The sequence below is a fragment of the Ahaetulla prasina genome, chromosome 1 (assembly GCF_028640845.1).
Source record: "Ahaetulla prasina isolate Xishuangbanna chromosome 1, ASM2864084v1, whole genome shotgun sequence".
Lineage (NCBI taxonomy): Eukaryota > Metazoa > Chordata > Lepidosauria > Squamata > Colubridae > Ahaetulla > Ahaetulla prasina.
The window spans coordinates 234,246,485-234,272,173 of NC_080539.1; the positions used below are offsets into that span (position 1 = coordinate 234,246,485).

Sequence of the window (25,689 nt, forward strand, 5' to 3'; positions counted from 1 at the left end):
AGTCCATTTGAGCAGTCAATTTTAATATCTTGAGGCATCTGTAGTTATTCTGAATTGGCTGCAAAAGCAGAACTAACAACTTAAGCTCTAACCATAAGTCTACATCAGCCTGGTAACCCATACATCAAACACCGACAGTTAGTCAATACTGTAGGATGGGAGGAAAAAAACAACCACCACCTTTTTAAAGAAGAGCAGTCTATTCACAACGTGTTCAGCAGCATGGTTCGCATTATGGGTTTCAGATATATGCACATAAAAACCATCCATTAGGAGCAGTAGTGGACATGACAGCTTCGAACAGGAATATAAAAGGAGAGTCATTCTGCAGTTTTGAGGCATGAAATACGATGATTATAGCTCCTATGATCTGATCATCCTACTTGAAAAAAACAAAAAACCAGAGTTTGAAGATAAGACAGACCTATGAATTGTTCATTCCCTAAAAGCCAGGCAGCAGTTTTACCCAGGTAAAGGACTTTCTGAGGGTGAAAAATTAAAAGAATCTATGGGTGCAAAGCCAGAGCATACACCAAAATGCTAGGCTTTAAGGAAGAACAATTTGCTGCTGCTGAAGGACTGTCAGGTCCCAAACCAAGAACAACCTGTGGTTATTCTTCTGAGCTAAGTTCTTTCTTGTTTCACATCTACAGGATAGACAAAATCCTTCTAGACTGTGGACTCTACCTTCTGCATCTACAATATACTCTGTGGACTATTGGGGAGCAACTGTCTTCATCCTTTTCTCCCACCCACAATATCTGAGTTGAATTTCCTCTTACTTCACTGGAATGCATCAAAATATTTCCCTACCGGTTCTGTGGGCATGGCTTGTTGGGTGTCGTGTGGCTTGGTGGGCATGGCAGGGGAAGGATATTGCAAAATCTCCATTCCCACCCCACTCGGGGGCCAGCCAGAGGTGATATTTGCCGGTTCTCTGAACTACTCAAGATTTCCACTACTGGTTCTCTAGAACCTGTTAGAACCTGCTGGATTTCACCCCTGCCCTCCCTCCAGGGCATACACCCAGTGGTGGGATTCAAATAATTTAACAAGCGGTTCTCTGCCCTAATGACCGGCTGGGTGTTCATGTGACTGGGTGGGCATGGCCAACTTGATTGGTTTTACCCTTAGGAAATTTGTCCTTAGTCCAACCCACAATAAAATAGCAGTGTTCCAATATCTAGAATAGAATAGAACAACAGAGTTGGAAGAGACCTTGGAGGTCTTTTAGTCCAACCTCCTGCTTAAGCAGGAAACCCTACACAACTTCAGAAAAAAATGGCTATCCAATCTCTTCTTTAAAACTTCCAGTATTGGAGCATTTACAACTTGTGGAGACAGGTTGTTCCACTGATTAATTGTTCAGTCAGGAAATTTGAGGGGCTCCTAGAAAAATGAGGGGGTCAATTTATTTTCCAGAAAGCACCGAAAGGCACGACAAGAAACAATGGATGGAAACTAACCAAAGAGAGAAGCAACCTAGGACTAAAAATAAATTTTCTAAGGACCAATCAACCAATGGAATAGTTTGCCTTTAGAAGTTGTGGGTGTTCCATCACGCACAAGCAACACAGTTACAAGATAATTTGAAATCTTTACAGTCTAATACTGTAAGCTTACCCTTAAATGCAGGATCAAAATACATAAACATAGAAACAGCGTTACAACCCTATTCCAAATTAATAAAATCAGTTCTGCTAATTAGAATGTGTATTTAAAAAGACATAAGAACTCTGACAAGAAACTCTTGCTCTGTATTAACATTTTAAAAACTCCTTCCCTGGCCTCATCCTGTCAAGAACAAGGAGAGATTCAACCTGGAAATAAGGAGAATTTTTCTGACAGTGAGAACAATCAACCAATGGAACAGCTTGCCTTTGGAAATTGTGGGAGCTTCATCACTGGAGGCTTTCAAGAAGAGACTGGACTGCCATTTGTCAGAAATAGTGTAGGGTCTCCTGCTTGGACTAGATTACCTACAAGGTCCCTTCCATCTCTGTTAATCTGTATGATCTGTAAGTTTTTATTGTTTCTATGCTGACTGCATTCCTGCTGTTTTGTTATCACGACTAAGTATTCACCTGTTAAATGGTTCTTGGCTGCCTGCCTGGAGCTATTAACTGAAGGGAGAAAGAAGAAGAAAAAAACCCTGTCTTTCACTTTATTTATTTATTTATTTTATTTATTAAATTTTTATACCGCCCTTCTCCCAAGGGACTCAAGGCGGTGTACAGCCAAAAGATAAAAAACATAAAAAATATACAATTAAAACAATAATTTAAAACCGAGCATATTAGAAAAAAATGGCCAACATTAAAAAATTTAAAATTTAAAATTACGAACCCTAAAATAATAAAACCCCAGTTAAAAATTTAAAAATATTAAGCCAGTCCCGCTTGAATAAATAAGTGCGTTTTCAGCTCACGGCGAAAGGTCCGAAGATCAGGCACTTGACGTAATCCAGGGGGAAGTTTGTTCCAGAGCGTAGGAGCTCCCACAGAGAAGGCCCTGCCCCTGGGGGCCACCAGCCGACATTGTTTGGCGGACGGCACCCTGAGAAGACCCTCTCTGTGTGAGCGTATGGGTCGGTGGGAGGCATGAGGTAACCGCAGGCGGTCCCGTAAGTACCCGGGCCCTAAGCCATGGAGCGCTTTAAAGGTGGTGACCAAAATCTTAAAGCGCACCCAAAAGACCACAGGAAGCCAGTGCAAGCCGCGCAGGATTGGTGTTACATGGGAGCAACGAGTTGCTCCCACTATCACCCGCGCAGCTGCATTCTGGACTAGCTGCAGCCTCCGGGTGCACTTCAAGGGCAGCCCCATGTAGAGAGCATTGCAATAATCCAAACGGGAATTATTTCCCGTTATTTCCCCCTGCCCCCCTCAGTTTTAAAGGGGCTAGAATTTTTCTGCTATGTGGTTATTTCTTCTTTTCCTTTTCCCTTCCTTTGGTTAATTACAAACTAACAGGAATGTCTCAGGTGTGTGTGAGCTACTGGAATCATTAGGCAGGCAGGCAGCCTTGACTATTCAGCCGGTTCACAGAACTCCACAAAGATTTAACAAATGGTTCTTCCGAACCGGTGCAAACCAGCTGAATCCCACGCCTACATACACTCCTCACTACATTATATCACAGGATTTACAACCATTCCTTGAAAAAAAAGCACTGAAAAAAGTGACCTATGATTGTTGTTCACTCTTACAGCTGTTGCAGCTTCCCCATGATCATGTGATCACAATTCAGACTCTTGGCAATGGGCTCATATGTATGACAGTGGCAGTGTCCTAGGGTCAGGTGATCACATTTTGTGACCTGACAAGCAAAGTCAATGGAGAAGCCAGATTCACTTTACAACTTAACAACTGCAGTGATTCACTTAAGAACTGTGGCAAGAAAAGTTGTAAAATGGGGCAAAACTCACTTAACTGTCTTGTTTAACAGCAGAAATTTTGGACTCAATTGTGGTTGTAAGTCCAGAACTACCTGTATTCCCAAATAGTCCTTCTGGGCTGTCAGCTATGTCCTTTTCTGCAACAGACTAATGCTGGAGCAGGATTTGTGAATCAGGCTCTGATTCTGTGTTGTTTGAAATCTTGTTGTGCAAGCAATTAATATATGCTTCTTAAATCTGAACAAAACGCTGCATAGAAATTAATGCAAAAAGTTAACCAGCCTTTTTTGTGGAAATTTTGTCAGAAATGCACTAATCAACCAGATATAACTGAACAAAGAATGCAGTCTATAGCATCGTATTCTGTAAACATTATATAAATTGCTCTGTTTTGGTAATGGTTTAGAAGAAAGCATGTAATATTTTAACAATTTTTAAATATTAATAGCTTTATTTTTCCTCCAAAACTATAGAGTTTATATAAAATCTGGGGAAGCTGTAGGTGGTATATAAGGCTAACTCCAAAGTTAAACCTCACAAGACAGATTTCTGAGTACAAAATCTTTCCTACTACCTTCTCCTATTGATATCTTATGATTTGTCACTTGTTTGTATCTTATGATTTATAATTGTATCTTATGATTTATGAACTATGACTTATCACTTTGTTGTTTGTATGTACACTGAGAGCTTATGCACCAGGGACAAATTCTTTGTGTGTTCAATCGCACTTAGCCAATAAAGTATATCCCAATAAAGAATATTCCAACTGCAGAACAAATCTGATCACCCTCCTTCATCTAGAAGCCATTGAAAAACACTGATTTACAATGTACAACCACATTTGTCTTAAAACTTACTCAGGTGACTGGGCAATGGAGGTTGGAATGTCATCAGATTGTGCTTTGATCTTGGATGAGCAACATTCAATCAGAGTTTGTACTACAGTATTTGATTTTTAGACAGAAGTCTCTATTATAAATTATGGTTACAAACACTGACATGTTACAAACACTGACATGTTGATTTGATTAGTGTTATGAAAGGATGAAACATGTAAAGAAAACTGTAGTGTATCATAGTCATGTGATCTTTAACTGTAACTGGGTTGTGTGAGTTACCTTCTTTCCTCAGCAGAATAACGTGTGTCATTATTTATATAGAGCTGAGTCTGTTGCATATCCCTGAAACGATATATTGAGACCTATAAGATTAAAACAATTTAATAAATAGAATTGTAATCAAGAAATACCATCTAAAAATAGGAGGCAGTGTCATAAAACTACTTCTAATTTATTTTACAAAGAATAAATTAATCAAATTAAAATTTGTTATGTTTGTTTTCAAAAACAAAAACACCAAATCATCATCACCTTTACACAAAGATTGTATGGAATACTGTTTTATTTTTCCATTTTTAAATCTATATTTTATGAAAGTTATATGTTTTCTGAGGTTTTTTTTTTTAAGACTGAGCTTTCTGTTATTTTATTAACTGTAAACCTCTTGATAGTAAGTTTTGGAATAAGTCATTAATCTGTTAAATATTTAAAAATCACTACTGAGAAGCTATTTTAAAAAATTGAAATAAATGTTTGTGTTTGAAGTTATATTTTCCATCTAGTATTCCCCCTAGTTAATTCTATTAGAAAATCAGTAACTGGAAAAAACTCCCACGCCCCTGCTCAACAGTAAACCTATCCTAGGTGGCCATTATATATAGCAAAAAAAAAAAAAGTGTATCACTTAAGATGAGCAAAAGACATACTATCTAAATTCATTATTTGCAGAGGATTTTGGAATTAATCTGAAAGTGACATGTGATGTCAGGACTATAACTTGCCATCCCCATTTACACATTGAATATCTAAATAGGCCTCTATAGATAAGACAGATAGACATAGTTAAAATGCCATTTGACATTGAGAACAGATTATTTCTGGAAACAGCTCTGTCAATGGACAGTGACATTTTATCTATAGCCTTTTTCAAGCATTTAGATGAATGGTTGGAAGACATGAAGTAGGATTGAAAATAGGGACATGCCTTACCTCTACAAGTTCAGCTCATTCTCTCAAAGAAAGAATAGAATAGAATAGAATAGAATAGAATAGAATAGAATAGAATAGAATAGAATAGAATAGAATAGAATAGAATAGAATTTATTGGCCAAGTGTGACTGGACACACAAGGAATTTGTCTTGGTGCATATGCTCTCAGTATACACAAAAGAAAAGATACCTTCATCAAGGTACAACATTTACAACACAAATGATGGTCATAGGATATAATTTAACACTTAATGATACAACACTTAATGATAATCATAGGGTACAAATAAGCAATTAGGAACAATCAGTATCAATATAAATCACAAGGATTACCAGCAACAAAATTACAGTCATACAGTCATAAGTGGAAAGAGATTGGTGATGGGAACGATGAGAAGATTAATAGTAGTGCAGATTTAGTAAACAGTCTGACAGTGTTGATGGAATTATTTGTTTAGCAGAGTGATGGCCTTCGGGGAAAAACTGTTCTTGTGTCTAGTTGTTCTGGTGTGCAGTGCTCTATAGCGTCGTTTTGAGGGTAGGAGTTGAAACAGTTTATGACAGTGGCACTGTAAATATTTTCACGGCCCTCTTCTTGATTCATGCAGTATACAGATCCTCAATGGAAGGCAGGTTGGTAGCAATTATTTTTTCTGCTCCACTCACAAGAGGTTGAAAGAAAGTGCAACTTTCATTCTGATCCTGGATTCTAATAAAGCAGACCTGAGGTTCAACTCATGAAAGATGTAAATTCATGAACACAAACCACTTGATGAATGTGTGGAGTTGAAAAGCAAAAGGGACAGATTTTGTAAGTGCTCCCCTTAGTTTGAATGCTGCATATATTCAGTTGAATGTCTGAATCAGGTTTCATCTCTGTTTATCGTATACAATATCTAAGGCAGCAGTTCTCAACCTGTGGGTCGGGACCCCGTTGGGGGTCGAATGACGATTTGCCAGGGGTCGCCTAAGACCATCGGAAATATTGGAAGTATACTTGCGAGTCGAAGAATCGCGCTCCAATGGTTGACTCCACAAGCCAGCTGCAGGCTCTTCAAATCGCTAGCCGAATTCGGCTTCAGGTGTGGTGAATTAAAAAAGAGAGAAATCTTTGCTCTGATGTCTCCCTCTCAAGCCAGCTGCAATCATTCCCAATCGCTAGCCTAATCTGGCTTCAGGCGGGATAAACTTAATAGGGGAGGAGTCTCCGCTTCAATGCCTCCGTCCTCAAGGCAATCGCAAGTGGTTCAGATCGCTATCCAATATGGCTTCAGGTGCGATAAATTCAAAACGAAAATAATTTTATGATTGGGGTCGCCACATCGTGGGGAATTGTATTAAAGGGGTCGCCATGTCGTGGGGAATTGTATTAAAGGGGTTGCAGCACTATAAAGGTTGAGAGCCACTGATCTAAGGCATCCTGGAACTGTAATCTGCATATGAGAGGTTGGTGAAATATGTTGATCAGGCGTTAAAACAAAAAGATGATATAAAGCTAGTGTTATATTCTTCCATCATATGAACTATGGATCCTTATGAGAAACACATGTATAGTTTCTAGGATCCTAATCTTACAAAGATCTGGCAATTATGGCAAATTATGATAAGGCTATAGTGAAGACTGATTGACAATAGGGTAAGATGTGTCTTAAATTTTTGCTAAGTTTTAGCTTCTAATTTAAATTACAGTTAGTTTTAAATTTGCTTTGTTATAAAATTTTAAAAATTACCTTTATTGTAATTATCTATATTTTTAATCCAATTTGGAATATTTTTTTTGTAGACAAGCATCAACTGGATAAAGCAACAATTAGATTTAATTTTGTCTTGGAGATCTTTCTGAGGCAAATAATAAGTATATAATTGTTCTTGAAAACTTGTTCTTGTAATACAAAGGTAAGAAAATCTCTGCCCAAACCATTTCTTCTGTTATTGACAAAAAGGGAGGGAGGGAGGGAGGGAGGAAGAACAGTAGAAATAAACAATTTCTCAATCCTCTTAATTCACCTATAAAAAAAATTAAATCATTCTTTCAAGTATATGAAATTTGGCCAGCTGTTTTATTTTTAATCTGTGTTTCTACTTAACATGTTTTAATTCAAGCTTTAAAAATTAACATTTAAAAGTGTTTGCTGTCAGGGAAAGCATTGCAACTGCATTTTCATAACATTTGAACAGATTAAGGGATAAAGTGTACTGAAGACAATGAAAGCACCTTATAAAATGAGCATTTCACATAGACATATTGGAGATTGCAATTAAGCTCTGCTAACAAATCTTAATTCATTTGCATGGCCACAACCTAATCCTCATGAAACTTTATGGTAGAAAAGTAGCATGCCTTTGCTCTTGAGAAATATTCCCTTGCTAGAAAAGACTGGGCCTCTATGGCAAAGCCTGACACTTCGTGGAAAAGCATGGATCATACAAGCAAAGCATATTCTTGTTTAGATAAAAACCAGACTATATGCTGGTAAATCAACATTCTGAAACAAGTCTGTTTGAAAATACTTGCATCTGCTTTTTCTTCAGAGACACATTAGAGAATGGAATTGAGTTATGCTAATGAATCTGCATTTGTTAGGAAGGATCACATCTGATCTCTAAAATACACCAATGGAGATTCATAAACTACAATTTATTAAACTGAAAAAAACCCAAAGCAATACAAAAATGTAAGTCAATAAATTAAAGCCTCAACTAATTTCAAAGCCAACACATAAACCATGAGACTACACAACTTGAGACAAACCTCAACAAATGCAATCCAATTTTCTAATATTTTGTATCTTGCTATTCTACCAGTTTGGGATTTATAGGCAAACAATACAAGAGGACACCTTCTAAAAGTCCACCATGCATAGTTGGCGAGATTGTGCTTGAAGGGCCACTAGTTTTCAGGGTGAATATAAAATTTCTGATAAATAACTATGAACATTTGGATTCCACAACTGAAAAGCTGCTCAAGTGATTACATGGACTGAGCTTGGATAAGAGAATCATGTGACTTCACATATTAATTTTATACTGATTAATAAGATCTAAATAAACCGGGATGCCCTATGCACGGTCACTCACGCACTCGTGACGTCTCGCCTGGATTACTGCAATGCTCTCTACATGGGGCTCCCCTTGAAGGGCATCCGGAGGCTGCAGTTAGTCCAGAATGCGGCTGCGTGGGTGATAGAAGGAGCCCCTCGTGGCTCCCGCATGACACCTATCCTGCGCAGACTGCACTGGCTACCTGTGGCCTTCCGGGTGCGCTTCAAGGTTTTGGTGACCATCTTTAAAGCGCTCCATGGCATAGGGCCGGGTTACTTACGGGACCGCCTACTGCTACCGAATACCTCTCACCGACCCGTGCGCTCTCATAGAGAGGGACTCCTCAGGGTGCCGTCAGCGAGGCAATGTCGTCTGGCGGCGCCCAGGGGAAGGGCCTTCTCTGTGGGGGCTCCCACCCTCTGGAACGAACTACCCCCAGGACTTCGTCAGCTTCCGGACCTTCGGACCTTCCGCCGCGAGCTTAAAACACACTTATTTATTTGCGCAGGACTGAGTTAGATTTTAAATTTACGGGTTTTAAACTGGGTTTTATTTTTATATTTTTAAATTTTTGGCTTTTAGAATAAGTTTTTTAATTGTTTTTACTCTGTATTTATGTGTTTTTAAGTGCCTGTTAACCACCCTGAGTCCCTCGGGAGATAGGGCGGTATACAAATATGATTAAATAAATAAATAAATAAATAAATAATTAATTAAAATGGTTTACACTTCACTTCAATATACATTCCCCCATACTAAAGGGATTAGTAACTAGGTTTTTTTGCGGGGGAGGGGTTTGACATACAACAAGCTTATTAAAGAGGATTTATTATGAGCAATAATTTACAAGATTCCTTCCGGTTTTGTAGCTTTAACATAATATGGTAAAAGAATATTCTTTTTTTAAAATTTCAATCTTTGGGCAAATTTCACTAGCGTAGCTAGCATTGATCTACTGGAGAACTCTCAGGGACTTGAAGAAGACTGCCCATTCCACCATACTGAATTTCCTGACATGTTGTAGGAGAAGAGTAGGCAGAGTTGGAGGGTGGGGCTATCCATCAGTACATCATCAGTTTAGAGTCCTTGTGTTGGTCCTTATCTGGTGCCAACTTAGTGCTGACTATTAGTTGACTAGATTCTTGTGTTTAGACTTGAATAAATCTGCCATGCAGCAACCTAAGAAATGGTCCTGATTCAGGGATTGCCATAAAGAAGAGGGAGTCAAGCTATTCTCCAAAGCACCTGAGGGTAGGACAAGGAGGAATGGGTGGAAACTAATCAAGGAGAGAAGCAACCTAGAACTCAGGAGAAATTTCCTGACAGTTAAAACAATTAATCAATGGAACAGCTTGCCTCTGGAAGTTGTGAATGCTCCAACACTGGAAGTTTTTAAAAAGGTGTTGGATAACCATTTGTCTGAAGTGATGTAGGGTTTCCTACCTAAGCAGGGGGTTGGACTAGAAGACCTCCAAGGTCCCTTCCAACTCTGTTATTGTATTCTATTCTATTTGCACCTGATAAATCCAAGCAGAAGTCCCAACCATGTCTTTTTGAGTTCATCACCTTAAAATAACAGATAAGACAATATCTGTTTCCAACTTCCCCCCCTCCCCCCCAAAAAAAAGTTTAAGATCATTTTCTTCCTTTAATTTGTATTATACCTACAAAACTGCCATACGGAAGTATAATCTACATCTATTTTAATCTACAATGGCAAAAAAAAGGGAGAAAATGCATTTTTTAATTTTTTAATTTTTATTTTGCCAAAGGGGACACAATTTAAAAATTAGAGATTGTTCCAAGATCGTAAAAAGGAATGCATAAGAACTGAGTTCTCTGCAGTTCAGTGAATGTTTGTTTGTGTGTCTGCGTGCTTTCAAGTCAGTGTTGACTCCTGCCAAATTCCTGGACAAGTTTGCAGTTTTTTGGGAAACAATTTTGGAAATGGCTTCCCATAGCCCAATCTTTGGCCTGAATAGCAATAGTAATAAGGTTTATATACTGCCCTATTACTGCTTTACAGCACTCTCTGAGTGATTTACAGAGTCAGAATATTGCCCCCAATAATCTGGGTCCTCATTTTACCGACCTCAGCAGGATAGAAGGCTGAGTCAATCTTGAGCTTTTCAGGATCAAACTCCAGGCTCTGGGCAGAGTTTGCCTGCAGTACTGCATTTAACCACTTTGCCACCAGGTGCTGAAGTCACCCATTTGGCTTCTAAATGAGAATTCACAGCAGCCTGATTTCTAGATCAGTGTCTTTTCACCACTGATATTAAACTGACTCTATCCAAGTTACCGAAAGATAGAATTTAGGCATATTTTTGTATAGCTGATAAAGAAAATGTTGAATTAATTCTAATATTCATTGGCCACAATGTCTCAAATAGACCAGTTTAAATATTACATTTTGATAATGGTACATGCTAAAACATTTTTTTAAACAACAGGATTTCTAATCGCAAGCCAAAAAAAAAAAAACCCTGTCACCTTTTGATTTTAAAGGATTTTAGCAGGTGGAATAAGTAGACAAGAACAGTTTCCACAGCAGTAATTCATATTGCCACACATCCACTGCTGTGGCAAACCAGCACTAATAAGGATATGTTTCATATTGCGACAGTGACTGCTAGTGACACAAAACAGTAAGGTGGATTTGGAATTTCTTTCATTTCATACCTGTGATAACTATCAAATAGAAAAGTTATTACATCCTTTTCACCAGAACTGAGGTTTTGGAATAGGTACTACTAGAAATTCAATGAATAAAACAATAGTCACTATAAGATCTAATTTGGATTTGTGATTTTTTTTTTTTGAAAGGTGCCTGAAAATTGGTTTTTATACTACTATAAGAGAAGTTCGTCTCTAGGTCCTTGACTGCTGTAATCTGAAGGAATAAGAAGTAAATTGTACCAAGAGATTCCTTCTTTGAATATCATACATTCTGTGACTATAATGGGACTGCATCAGTGTAAAATGGTCGCCATTCATAATCTCTGTGGATTAGAGGAAATCAGGAAACGAATATCCACCTTCACTGTTTCTTGGATCTTTCTATTTTCTTCCCTCTGTGGAACTGCCCTCATTTGCAGTGGATGAAACCCTTCCATTAGTTCAAAATTGCTGGAACACAACCAGAACATCCAGTATACTGTGGCTGTGCACAGCTGGCGCCGAAGAGCCTTTAACTACCTAATTTACATGATCAGTCGTGGTTTAAACATATACTCACTGGTGACTGGGCAAATGTTATGCACAAGGTTTTATAAAATGAGATTAAAAAAATCAACCTTGCTCTCACAGTCAAAGACTTCCACAATGCCAGACTTGTCCATAAATAAGAAACAATAAGAAATATTTTCTACTGAGCTATCATTTCAGGCGTAAATTTATTTTTTTTCCCCGTTTGAGCAGTCCACCACATGGAAGAGAAAGTTCATATAAACTCAGGGAGCGTAGAAACCATGTATGTATTTCCATGAAGCAGTATGTTATACACATATAAAGATTTTTCCTATCATTGTAAAGCTCATAAAAAGGATAAAAAGACTCTGTTTATTGGGTGTCCTTTGTGTACCATTAAGCACATTAGGCTTTGGATCACGCTCAATATGTGTACATAAACCACATGTACCCTCCTATAAACTAGCTGGAAGAAATCCATTTCTGAAGATTTTTTCCTTCAATAGCTACCAGCTGCCCTGCTCAAGGAAGCTAATGTAAAAGCTTTGTTGCACACACATGTACTAATACTATATATACACATATCAACATCCATCATGTTGAGTTGGGAAGCCAAGCCAACTTGCATACTAATGTTTTTTCTCCAACTACATTAACATTTAACACACAATTAGATCTGTTCAACTAATTTAGCTGGACAATATAGCTTCGAAAAACAAGATCATATCCTATGCCTACTCTATTCACATTGGGGTGAAAATACTCCTGATAAGTGGAAATTAAACTGCCCTGAAACTCTGAGATTTCTTGCAAAATCATTATCACTAATATGAGTGCTGACGATTTGCATACTAGGGTCACCTCTGATATTAACCGTATTGCTTCCTGAGCACATCCCTCACTTCAAAGTCCTCTTTTTTTTTTTTTTTTAATTTCTAGGGGAACTTTGAAGCCCATAGAACACACACACAATGCACATGCAGTAAAGTCCATAACTAATAGCTTTGTGCATTTTTCTCAATTTCCACGAGGTCTGAGAATTTGTGGGGCAGGGTTTTTGATGATCTTACCCTGATTTATCTTTGACAGTATCTCCTTACGCATTTGGGAATAGATCATTAGATGATCTCTGTAAAAAAAAAATCTAAAATATTTCTTTGATGTTCAGCATAAACAAAACGATGTAAGGAAGATGAATAGTTTTAAAAAAGGAGAAACATCAACTGATTATTCCATCAGAAGTAAATTCATTTAAGAGAACAACCCACCTTTAATGATTCCCTTTTCTTGCAAAGTTTTCAGAGAAGGTCTTCGGGTGATAAACTTCTTTAATCTGCTCTTAACTTGGCTTCTGTCATTTGTATCGGACTTGCTGTAGTTCAGTCTGAAAACTGAGGAAATGCCAAATAAAGATTGTAAATGATGTTATTATTTTTAAAACAGAAAGCTTTGCTAGAAATCTGTGGAACATTTGCCTATATCTTCATTCAATACTCTCTGTGTGGTATGATCTAATTAATATGATTATAAATAAACATTGTGAGCTGAGAATTCTATAAGCAATGGTTCATATTATTGGACAGCCACCAATATATGTGTAAATTTTGAATTCATCCTCAAAGTTCATAACTCTGGCACGCTCAGCCTTCCATTTAAAATTAAAATGTGCTGTTCATGATTTCCTAGACAACTGAAACAGTGGACTGACAGTGTTGCAGTTTTGGGAGAGACCTGAGGTTATTTACCAAGAATGAGGGGCACATAACTAAGGCAGATTATCAGCAGATAGCCCGAATCTGCAAAAATGAAATCAGGAAAGCAAGGGCTCAGAATGAACAAAGAAATGCAACAAAAGTCAAAGATAATAATAAAAAAAATATTTTAACATATAAATAACAAGAAAAAAGTCAAAGAAACAGTCGGTCCACTAAAGAGAGAAGATGGCAAGGAAGTAACAGGCAATAGAGAGAAAGCAGAGCTGCTTAACTCATTCTTTGCATCAGTTTTCATGAGAAAACAAACTATACCCCAACTTACCAAACACATAACTGTAAAAGGCAGGCTAGAAATAAAAATTAAAATAAGCAAGATAATGGTTAGAGAACAGTTGTCTGATCTTGATGAATATAAATCATCAAGACCTGATGGATTACATCCCAGAATTCTGAAGGAGCTGGCAAATGTTATCTCAGAATCGTTGTACCATATTTTTAAAAAAATCCTGGAGCACTGTGGAACTACCAGAGGTTTGGAAAAGAGCTGACCTAGGAAACTACAGACCAATCAGCCTAACATCAATACCTGGGAAGACGGGGGGGGGGGGGATCACAAAACAGATTTGTGAACATCTAGAAACAAATGAAGTTATAACTAGTAGCCAGGGCAGGTGTGTTAAAAACAGATCATGCCAAACCAATCTTATTTTATTCTTTGACAGAGCGACTAAATAAGTAGACTAGCAAAGTGCTGTGGACATAGTCTTCTTAGACTTCAGCAAGGTATTCAACAAAGTAGACCACAATCTACTTCTTGGTAAACTAGAAAAATGTGGGATAGACAGATGGATTTGTAACTGGCTTACAAATTGTACTCAATGAGTAGTCCCTAATGGTACTGTATGTACATGGAAGGAAGGAAGCAATGGGGTTCCACAAGGTTCCGTCTTAGGCCCAGTACTCTTCAATATCTTCATAAATGACTTAGATGACAGAATAAAAGGGAAACTCCTCAGATTCGCATATGACACTAAGCTGCAGGACTAGCCAATATGCTAGAAGACAAGCTCTGGTTCTAAAAAGATCTTGACAGACTTGAACAATGGGCCCTATCCAACAAAATGAAATTTAATGTGGAGAAAAGCAAAGTTTTATACCTAGGCAGGAAAAAGCAAAGCTACAAATACAGATTAGGTGAAACCTGGCTCAAAAACAGTAACTGTGAGAGGGACCTTGGAGTCCTAGTGGACAATCACTTAGATATGAGCCAGCAGTGTGTGGCAGAAGCCAAAAAAGGTAATACAGGTTGTTTAAACAGAGGCATAAAATAAAAATCACATGAAGTATTAGTACCACTTTATAAATCCTTAGTAAGACCACACCTAGAATACTGCATCCAGTTTTGGTCACCACATTACAAAAAAGATACTGAAACTTTTGGAAAAAGTGCAAAGAAGAGCAACTAAGATGATTAGGGGCCTGGTGACAAAAATATATGAGGAACGGTTGCAGGAATTGGTCAGTCTAGAGAAAAAAGAACTAGGGGTGACATGATAGCAGTATTCCAGTATTTGAGAGGTTGCCACAAAGAAGAGTGGGTCAACTTATTTTCCAAAGCACCAGAAGGCAAGACAAGAAACAATGGATGGACATTAATCAAGGAGAGAAGCAACATGGAATTAAGGAGAAACTTCCTAACAGTGAGGACAATTAACCAGTGGAACAGCTTGCTGTCAGAGGTTGTAGGTGCTTCATCACTGGAGGTTTTTAAGAAAGATTGGACAGCCACCTATCTAAAACGGTATAGGGTCTTTTGCTTGAGCTGGGGGTTGGACTAGAAGACCTCCAAGGTCCCTTCCAGCTCTATTCAGATTGAAGAAATAGCTTATTAATTGTACAAATGATGGCTAGGTGAAAGAAATATTTCTTAATGAAGAGAAACACTTCCAATTCTAAATTATAAAATAAGAGTTGATGTGCATACATGTGTTGCCCATAAACAAGTCCTATCTTTTTATATAAAGTATAGTAAGAAAGAGAGAGAGACAGAGACAGAGACAGAGACCAAGAGAGAGAGAGAGAGAGACCGAGAGAGAGAAAGAGACCGAGAGAGACTGAGACCTTTGGGTATGGTGAGTTTAATGAAAAGAAGGACTGGGTTGACATGATAACAATATTGCAATATCTAAGGGACTGCCACAAAGAAGTATGGGTCATCCTATTCTCCAAAGACCTGAAAGCAGAACGAGAAGTAATGGGTGGAAACTAATCAAGGAGAGAACCAACCTAGAACTCAGGAGGAATTTTCTGACAGTTGAAAAATTAATCAATGGAACGTCTTGCCTCCAGAAGTTGTGGGTGCTCCAAAACTGAAGGTTTTAAAGAAGAGAGCAGACAGTCAATTGTCTGAAATGGCATAGGGTTTCCTGCTTGAGCAGGAAGTTGGACTAGAAGACCTCCAATGTCTTTCCCAACTCTGTTATTCTGTAGATATTCTTTTTTCATATACATATTAATAAACATTTAAACTGATAATATGTAGTTTTTTGACAAAAAGAGTAAAAGTAGGAAAGGAACATCATTTGTGTTGTAAATGTTGTACCTTGATGAAGGTATCTTTTCTTTTGTGTACACTGAGAGCATATGCACCAAGACAAATTCCTTGTGTGTCCAATCACACTTGGCCAATAAAAAAATTCTATTCTATTCTATTCTATTCTATTCTATTCTATTCTATTCTATTCTATTCTGAAGCTACCATATCCAAGATGCTTAAGAGAAATCATAGCCTTAAACTAGCAAAAAAAGAAATATAAAAACTCTTTTCTATACAAGATAATTATACTAAAAAGAGAAAAGGTAGAATTGGCATATCTAATAATCTAATTTTTATGAATCCAAGAAGCATAATCTTATTCAGAGCCGTCTAAAATTTTCCATAAGCTTTTGTTAACCACTCTTGATTGCAATCTGTAAAAACTCTGTTTCCTTTATGCTTTGGGTAGTGATGATGCTAGTAGAAATAACACAAGATGTAATACATTTAGAAACAAAACTTGCAACATATTACACATCTTATTTAAAAAGAAAAGAAAGTGTATTTTTTGAGAGAAGAAACACGGAACAGGATATTCAAATATGCCCATTCTCATAAATAGGGCAAATTCAAGAAGCCTATTTAGAAACATGAAAAATCAAAGGTACCCTGCTTATGTTATAACGTTGAAAGTAAGAACCAAAATAACACACACACACACACACACACAAAAGTTTTTCACTTTGCTGCTCTCTAGGGATAAAAACGTGCCACATTTTTTCGTTTTAAATAAATACAGTATACCCAATTAAGGGAAACAACATTTAACTACATGCCTATGATAATCACAGCATATTTTGCTTCTGATTTCACTGCTGATTTAAACAGAGGGCTAGTCCATTTTCCCACAGCACTGGACTGACCCCACACATATTTCTGCATGTTAGTAACCACAAAGGACATATAAAAGGACACTTTTTACTGGAACACTCACAGCATGGGACAATAATCCATTACATAGGAAAAAATAAATAAAAATCCACATTTTTAATGATAGCATTCTTAGGATGATATATCATAGAATACAGAGGTTAGTGTCCCGTGAATGGCTGGCTCTTTTGTTCATGAGTTCTATTTTAAAACCTCTGGGTTCAAATGGGAACAACTCTTGGCAGTAATATGCAAAAATTCCAAGGAACTCAACTGCACGGAATAAAATGAAACAGATCAACGTTTCTTGACCTGGCTGCAAACTTGATGGGATAAGGGTATTATAGAGAATTATTTCTTCAGTGTTTAATGGCTATGTTCGCTTTGTACCTACTTATCTATTTGCACATATTCAGGTCTAAATGAAGCACATTAAGATGAATTTCAAAGCATTTAACTTTGGTTGGGCAGAGCCTACCTCATAATTCTCCTGGACAGCCAGTTGTACTATTTCACATCTACTAATTAGTTCTGGTTTAATAAGATTCCATATAATAGGATAACCACAATATAAAGATTCACCAAGTATTTCAGTATGGAGTTTCTCCATCTACATCAGGGGTTTCAAACTTGTGTCGTCATGGTGTCATCACATGATATATCGTGTCTTTTTCCCCCTTTGCTAAACCGGGCATGGACGTGGCCAGTGTATGATGCATCTGGCCCATAGGCCACAAGTTTAACAGTCCTTCCCACTCATGGGTGTGACACAGTGGTGCGTTGCCCCCAGTTCGTACCGGTTCTTGAGAACCGGTAGTAAAACTGGGGGGAGGCTCCACCCACTGACCCCAATGTCATCAGAAAGCTTCTGTGCATGCACACGCGTATGGTCCCACTGTGAACCGGTAGTAAAGGTAAGTAGAACCCACCTCTGCTGTGACATGAAGATCATCTGTACCTTAAATTGAATATTAGTGTCAGGTTCCAAGTAATGCATCCATCACAAATTGAACTCCAAGGCATTCCTTTCTCTCAAAGAACAAATTTAATTAGATACACCATCTTGGTACTAACTGGTGAAAAGCCAGTACTAGGCTTTTCACCCCAATATAAGTTTCGGTTTCTCAAGTTCCCAAACCAAACTGTCACATTTTCCAACCAAGATGGGAGCAGGTTGCTTGGTGACTTCTCTTCTCCTCTGGTCAACCAGCCATTGGAATGTGGTTAACTCATCGGCTAGGAATGATATTTTGACTGAAGGCTCTATCCTCCTTCAGCTCAAACTGTGTCAAACTGAATTCATGTCAGAATACCCAATGATACAAACAATCCCGCACCCCAATCAAATTCAGGCTTGACAATTAGGTTTGCCAAGTTCCATAAATATCCAATTCTCCTCAACGAGGGAGGGAGATTATTAATTTGGACAGATCTCACACTTTTTGAAAAGAAGAAATATCCTATTACTATTGGAGTGGGAAGTACTGAAATTAAGATTGTATCTGCCTTACTGAATATGCCACACAGGTAGTCCTCAGTTTACAACCATTCGTTTAGTGACCATTTGAAGTTATAACCGCACTGAAAAAAGTGACTTACGGCTATTGCAGCATCACTGTGGACACAGGATTAAAATTCAGATGCTTGGCAACTGGCATGTATTTATACTGGTTGCAATATCCTGCAATGTTGAAAAAAAAATACCTTTTGCATCCTTCTGACAAGTAAAGTCAATGGGGAAGCCAGATTTACTTAACATCCATATTACTAACTTATCAACTGCACTAATTCACTTAACAACTATGCAGCAAGTAAGGTCATAAAATTCACTTAACAACGGTCTTATTTAACAATGGAAATTTTGGGCTCACTTGTGGTTATAAGTCAAGGATTGCCTGTAGTATAATTTCAGTTATGGCCTGTTTCACATTTTAGACAAATGTATAACTAGTTTTGAAGTCAACCCTGAAACATCGAATTCTCACTTCAAAAATAGCAGTTCTTTCTGACATAAGAACCATTCTGATCTTACTGGGTATTATGTTTTGGCCTCAAAGCAGGTTATTCTAACAAAGAAAGATAAAAATAATCCATTTTGAAATCCGCTTCTAGTAAGAACAGGCTATATTTACATTAGACCACTAACAGTAATATCAGAATGAATATTGGAGCATTTCTGAAAACATTAGAACAGGATGCTAATGGGGTTAGAATACTATGATGCATGATATGGGTTTATCAGCTATGCATTCCAGCAAAATCTAGCAAAATTCTATATGGCAATCTGCAGAGATATAAATGCAAAAGTGGGCTTTTAAATATATCTTACAAAATTAGTGAATTTGGCCCTAGACAATTCTAAGAAAGCTTATTATGATGTATATACAATTTTTGAACACCACTACCACCATCTCAGAAAAGCCCTGAAATTAACTTTTTCTAGATGCTTCTATAGAACTTACAGTACAACAAAACATAGCTAGATGTTTCTACCACAAATGGCTGATTCATTTCTTCTAAGGCAGGAGTGTCAAATTCAAGGCCACCAGGACGTTTCCAGCCCATGGGGTGCTTAGATCTGGCCTGTGTGGCTGCCCTGGAAACAGTGAAGGACCAGCCTGCGGTGACTCTGCCAGCAAAAATGGCACGCAGGGAGGCCATGTACGGCCCTGATGTGGCTCTCGATGAAATCAAGTTTGACACCCTGTTCTAAGAATCTTTTTAACTGCCAGCAAGGCAGCTCTCCTCAAAATATTTTGCACACCTCTGTGTTTCTCTGTGACCTAAATCACAGCAATGTGTTACAGGATAATACCGCACAAGTTGTGTTGGCTGTAAGTCCATAACATAAAACTTTTTAAAAAGCAAGCTTGATAGGATGAAGCAAATGAACAATTTAATCTTGTTAATGAACTGTGATATTAGCATGAAATCCAAAACTACTGGTGAACTCTTGAGTGTTTCAAGACAGCTTTCATTTGGAATGGGTTTGGATGGGTGATTATAACAAGTGAATAATGTAAATATCTGCATAAAAACATTCTGACCATATTGGTCGATTAAAAGTACAATGATATTTCGCTTCACTTTGACAAGTCTGAACGAAGAGAATTAGTATTGAATCCAAATATAAAATACAGATGATGCTGGTCTGTCACTTTTTAAAAAGATTTTGTGGCAGAATTCAGGCTTGAATAATGGTCAGAGGCAACCGAGTCACAGTACAGTATTTTAATAGTAAAGTATGTGATTGTAGCATGGTTATAAGTTTATTTCCCAAAAAACTCTCATTTCACAATTTACAATACATTTATCCTAACCCAAGGGTTTACCATCTCTGATTAATTCCAACCTAATCTAGTGTTATCTCAGTGTTCTGGACATGTGTTGGGAGCACCGGTTTTGAAGAACCATCCATTAATGACTTTCTGAACTGTGACAATGGATATTGACAGAGCTTGTCAGACTAAAGCATTATTGATTGTTTCACATCATGTGTATAGCAAAACCAATTTCTTTAAAGTGCCACTTTTCTAACTGAAATACATTATGGCAGCAAACTATCCCTTGATTAGGATACCCAGAATAGCCTGTGCTACTTGCTCCACCAAATATTTGCATCTCTATTGTAAGAAATATAGATGTTGCATTTAATTATATACATCGCTTATCTAAAAGCACTTTTGTATCCCCAGTAAGAGCTTAATTTAAAATACTTTTCTGCAACCTGATGTCCACCAGATGTGTTAAACGATAACACCGGTGATCCTTGGCCATAAATATGGCCATTTGCTTTGCTCATTAGAAATGATTAAAGTTGGGACTGATAAGTTTTTTTCAGGAAAGACAAAGATGCTCTTAAAAGTTCATCTTGCTGTACTATCCCTAGTGTACCATAGATATTATACCAATCGATCAAAAAAAGTTTGTCTCTGTTTTGCAATTACAATGACTCATGTAGATAACTTTTTTAAATTGCTGACTTTGTCAACACAATTCTGAAATTTTAAATCTGTTGTCATTAGTTTGCAAACAGAGGAACTCAGAAGCCTACAGTAGGAGGTAGCCGAACACACTGATTTTTGACTTGTTCGATCTGTAAGAAAGTTCAAAATGTATATGTACATTGGAAGATAAGCTTTTCTTATGACTCACAAAAGTTGTTTAATAAACAAATACATAATGAGGAAATAGAATGGACAAAAGATGTATACAAAAAGTAAATGGAAATTTCTTTAAAGTCTTCTGCTGAATTTGTGAACTTTGAGATTAAAGGGAAATTGAAATCAGTAAACTGAGACTTTTTTGCAGAAATAAAAATAGAAGAAAAATTACAGAATTGCTTATGCCTTTCTACTGTATGCATATGTATATGTGCATATTGAAAATACATTGGCTGCCAATTTACTTCCAACTCCAATTTAAGATGCTGGTTGTCATCTTTAAAGCCCTGGATGGCCTGGGTCAAGTTATTCGAAGAACTGTCTTTTCCCAGTTGTAGTATCTAACCAGCCTACCAAAGCAACAAGGCAGTTATGGGTTCCCTCTTTTAAGGAAGTCTCTCTGGTGGGACCAAGAAGAAGGGCTTTTTCTGTAGTGATTCTGCCCCTGTGGAACATCATCCCCACATTAATTAGATTGGCCTCCACTCTGACACTCTTTCAAAAGGCCTGAAGATGGCCAATGGGCCTAGGACCCCAAGGTAATAGGGAGCCCATCAAGTGGTTGGTTTGATTGTTGTTGCTAGAAGGATGGGTGTTTATTGGGTTTTGTATTGGAATTTTACTTTTGTGAGCTACTCAAAGTCACCGAAAATGAGTTGGGTGGCTATATACATTTTCTTAATAAACACACACATGCACACATATGCACACACACAGACACAGACATATAAATTCACATATCTCTCACCCACACTCTACTGCTTTGGGCCTTTATGACAGGGATTGTTGGAACGCCAACTGGATTCCTCAGATATTAATGGCAGAAAAAACAATTAACCAGAAGTCACTTTATTGGTTGTCACTTGTCTCTTGACTTCTCCTTGACTTTCCACTTACTGCAAATAGAATTCTACCCACTGGATCTGCATGCATGTAACATAAGAACTCCTATCATTTCCTCACCAAGAGCCTTCTCTGAACTGGAAAAGATGCCAAATTGTAGTTGTTCCTGCAAATCAGTGCTGACATATAATCACCGTTTATCTTAATTAGCTCTGAAATATGTGAGAAGAGTGACAGGGTGACACTTATCATAGGAAAAATATACCAGCAGCAAGGAAAACAGGAAAGCTAAGAGCAAAAATGCTGAGAGAAACACTGAAAATTAAGACCTAATCCTCTCACTTCTATATTATGAAGGAATAAAAAGTTGTAATGTAGTCGAGCTTAAACTATTCGAAACACACCGAAATCAGTTTTTATAAAAGATGTTTTAAACCAAACTTATGGTAGAATGAATATGATTGTAGAAGAAAGAAAGGCAAAAACAGTATATTTGGATCCAGTGGTGGCTTTCAACATTTTTTACTACCGGTGGGTGTGGCTTGGTGGGCATGTAGATCTGGCTTGGTGGGCATGGCAGGGGAAGGATACTGTAAAATCTCCATTCCCTCCCCAATCAAGGGGAAGGATACTGCAAAATCCCCATATCCTCCCAATCAGCTGCGACTTGGGAGGCAGAGAATAGATGGGGGCGGGGCCAATCAAAATTTTTACTACTGGTTCTCCGAATGACTCAAAATTTCCACTACCGGTTCTCCAGAACTGGTCAGAACCTGCTGAAACCCACCTCTGCTTGGATCCATGTAATTTTATACCAATATGATAGTCAAGCAAGCAAAATATATGTCATAAAAATATTTTTTTTAAAAAAAGAAAATTTTGTACTTGTTCTGAAAAGAAATTAGGATCAGTGATTACTGTTTACTGAGTAGAAGTAAACAGTAACAGTTACAATAAGGTGTATCTATATTGCCTTTCTGTGAAGTGGGCAGATTTTAGGTACTTTTTGTTATTAAATTTGTTTTTTTTAATAGATAAGTGATTGGTGATAGATAACTAGTGGCGAACAAGATTGTACAATCCACTGAAAGCAAAGTTTGCCACAGCAAAGCATTCCTGGTGGAAGAGGCTTCCATATAGGAACACTTACGCTCCAAAGACTGAGAAAACAGGCACATCAAATCTGACACCTAGTTCTTTGTGAGACTAAGAAGCAATCACAGGACCTTAAGGCTCTGATAATAAAAGTCAGGATGAATTATAAGAAATGGGACTGATATTAAATATGAAAAAAGCTAAACTCTTGACAACAGGTAGAACAACCAGACTTAGAACTGACAATGGAGATATCAAAGCAGTGGAAAGCTTCTCTCTTTCAGAATCAACCATCAGCAGTAAAGGAACAAGCAGTCAAAAAATACTACACCGCAGCCTGGAACTTGGTAGAGCATATATTTCCAAAGTCTTGGGGAAAGTTAATCAAATACCATGACGTGTTTATAACTACAAATTGTGCAAACCACAATATTCTGTGTTCTACACAAGCAAAAATTGGACTTTGAGGAAACTGGTTAGAAAGACTATTGACCCTTTTGAACTTTACTATTGGAGAAGGCTCCCAAGAATACCATGCATAGTGCACACCCAAGAAAACAAACACAATGGATCATCAAACAAATCACATAGGGTTTATAGTCAGGGCACAAATGACCAGGCTCAAACTATTGTACTCTGGACATGTATTATGTGAAGACATAACTCTCTGAAGAAGACTCTACTGCTGTGAAAGGTGGAAAGAAAAAGAAGAAGAGAACAACCAGAAGCAAGTTAGATGGACTCAGTTACAGTGGGGATGAGCTCACCATAGGAAGAGCTGGAAGATGAATTTAGGGGCAGATCATCACAAAGAAAATATATCTATGTGGTCACTAAGAATTGACAACTATATAATGGCACATAATCAATTAATCATATATAAGAAATCTCAAAACTGATCTTCATTTTATTTTAGTGCTTCTTAAGTACTAGAGATAGGGGGGAAAAGACCTTACTGTAGATCTGGTACAAATAAATTCTCAAAAGTCCAGATTTTACATTTTCCATACTTAAAGGTTAAATAGTTAACAGGATGTATTTTTCTTAAAATGCTTGGAAAAGATTTGTGTCTCTCACTTGGGATTTTCTTGTTTGTGCCTCTTATCACTTTGAACACTCTAGCAGTTACTCACACGTCTGCTTCCCATCTCTTTAATAACATATGAAATCACTCCCAGACTAAGAGGCTGTACCTGCTGTACCTGCTGTACTCTCAGGGCTACGATTCCTTGCTTTAATTGTTCTTCACCGTCATGTATCTCTCTTTAGGTCGCTTAATTAACTGACATATATACATATCAGTTGCCAAGTGTCTGAATTTTGATCACATGACCATCAGGATGCTGCAACAGTCGTAAGTGTGAAAAATGATCATTTTTGGGGGGGGGGTGTTACTGTTGTAACTTCAAATGGTCAATGAATGGTTCTAAGTCAAGAACTACCTGTACTGCATGAAACAGGCTATGAGTTAGACAATATACAGGTGAGGCATGACGTTTTCTATGTGGCTTATGATACTGCTGCCTAGGGATTCTACTGGTTGCCCTTTTTGTATGGGAGAAACATAAAGACATCCAGAGAGATCATGATTAGTCTCTTATTATGGCTTTCTACTCAGGCCAATGCCTTTATTACAGTGGTTTCCAGGATTTGTGAAGAGACATACAGTATTTCGCCCTTAATTTTGAAAAGTTAAAGTCATACGTTAGCACAGCAACACTGATCAATTAAGAAATGTTGTCTTTTTGGAAAACTATTTAAGATACAATTACTCTTTTGGTCTGTTCTCACTTATTAATGTCTTTTTGTAATTTTATGTTTTATTTGGGGAGTATTAAACAATATGTTTTGCCATTATCATAGGGTTCTTCAACAATAGCATTATCATTTGGTAACAATTTCATGATACCTTGCATACTGGCCATTGTCTTGTGTCTCAGAGTTTATTACCTTTTGCTAAAGAAATAATTTTAAAGTAATTGAGGAATGTGTAATCAAAGGTCTTATCTTGGTTTTCAGTACAGTTATTATTGCATTTGATTGTCTACTTTATCATGTAATCTCTACGTCAATTAAGTTATTAAAACATATTTGAACAACAAAAGTTCTAGAAGATTGGAGAATTTCACCTAGCAGCTTTGAAAAAGATTCAATTCAATTCAACAACCAAATGAAATTCAGTTCTGCCCCTTCTGTTCCAAAAGCCAGAAAAATGATAAAATTGGTGCTTTATAGTGATCAGAAAAGTTAAAGAAGAAAGGTGAAACACCAATCAGAGGCAGTGGTAAATGCAATGTGGACCAGCCATTACCAAGAATACTATAAAAGATATTTGCATTAGATTTTTAAAACTAGCTTTATTTCCAACTGGTTTATGGATCAGAATCTACACATTTAAAGTTACAGTACAAAAAAAAATATCCCATTTTCCAGTAATGCAGCAGATAAACATGCAGATGGCAGAGAAATGGATGAAGTTAGTTCAAATAAAAAAAATAGAATATATTTTTTCCCAACATCCTTAAATTAAACCCATTCTCTATCCTGAAAAAGACTAATTTGGGGCCATGATTCACTGCTGACAGTTTGGGAGTATATACAGTATTACTTTAGGTCTTAGCTTGATAAACACTGAAAACCTCAGATTCCCAACTTTATGTTCTCTTGAAAAATCATGTTTTCTGCTTCAGTAGGTGTAAATTTTTATGTAAAGCTTTTTAGCAAATAG

General features: G+C 37.3%; 1 protein-coding gene across 4 annotated transcripts in view; it reads right to left on the reverse strand.

The window, feature by feature from the left end:
* Positions 1-25,689, reverse strand: part of ARHGAP15 (Rho GTPase activating protein 15) — a 494,107-nt gene that overhangs the window by 190,732 nt on the left and 277,686 nt on the right. For all 4 annotated transcript variants that reach the window (XM_058193603.1, XM_058193605.1, XM_058193594.1 and 1 more), the window contains one exon: positions 12,948-13,070. In XM_058193603.1, the coding sequence (XP_058049586.1) occupies positions 12,948-13,070 (123 nt within the window). The remainder of the gene's footprint in view (positions 1-12,947; positions 13,071-25,689) is intronic.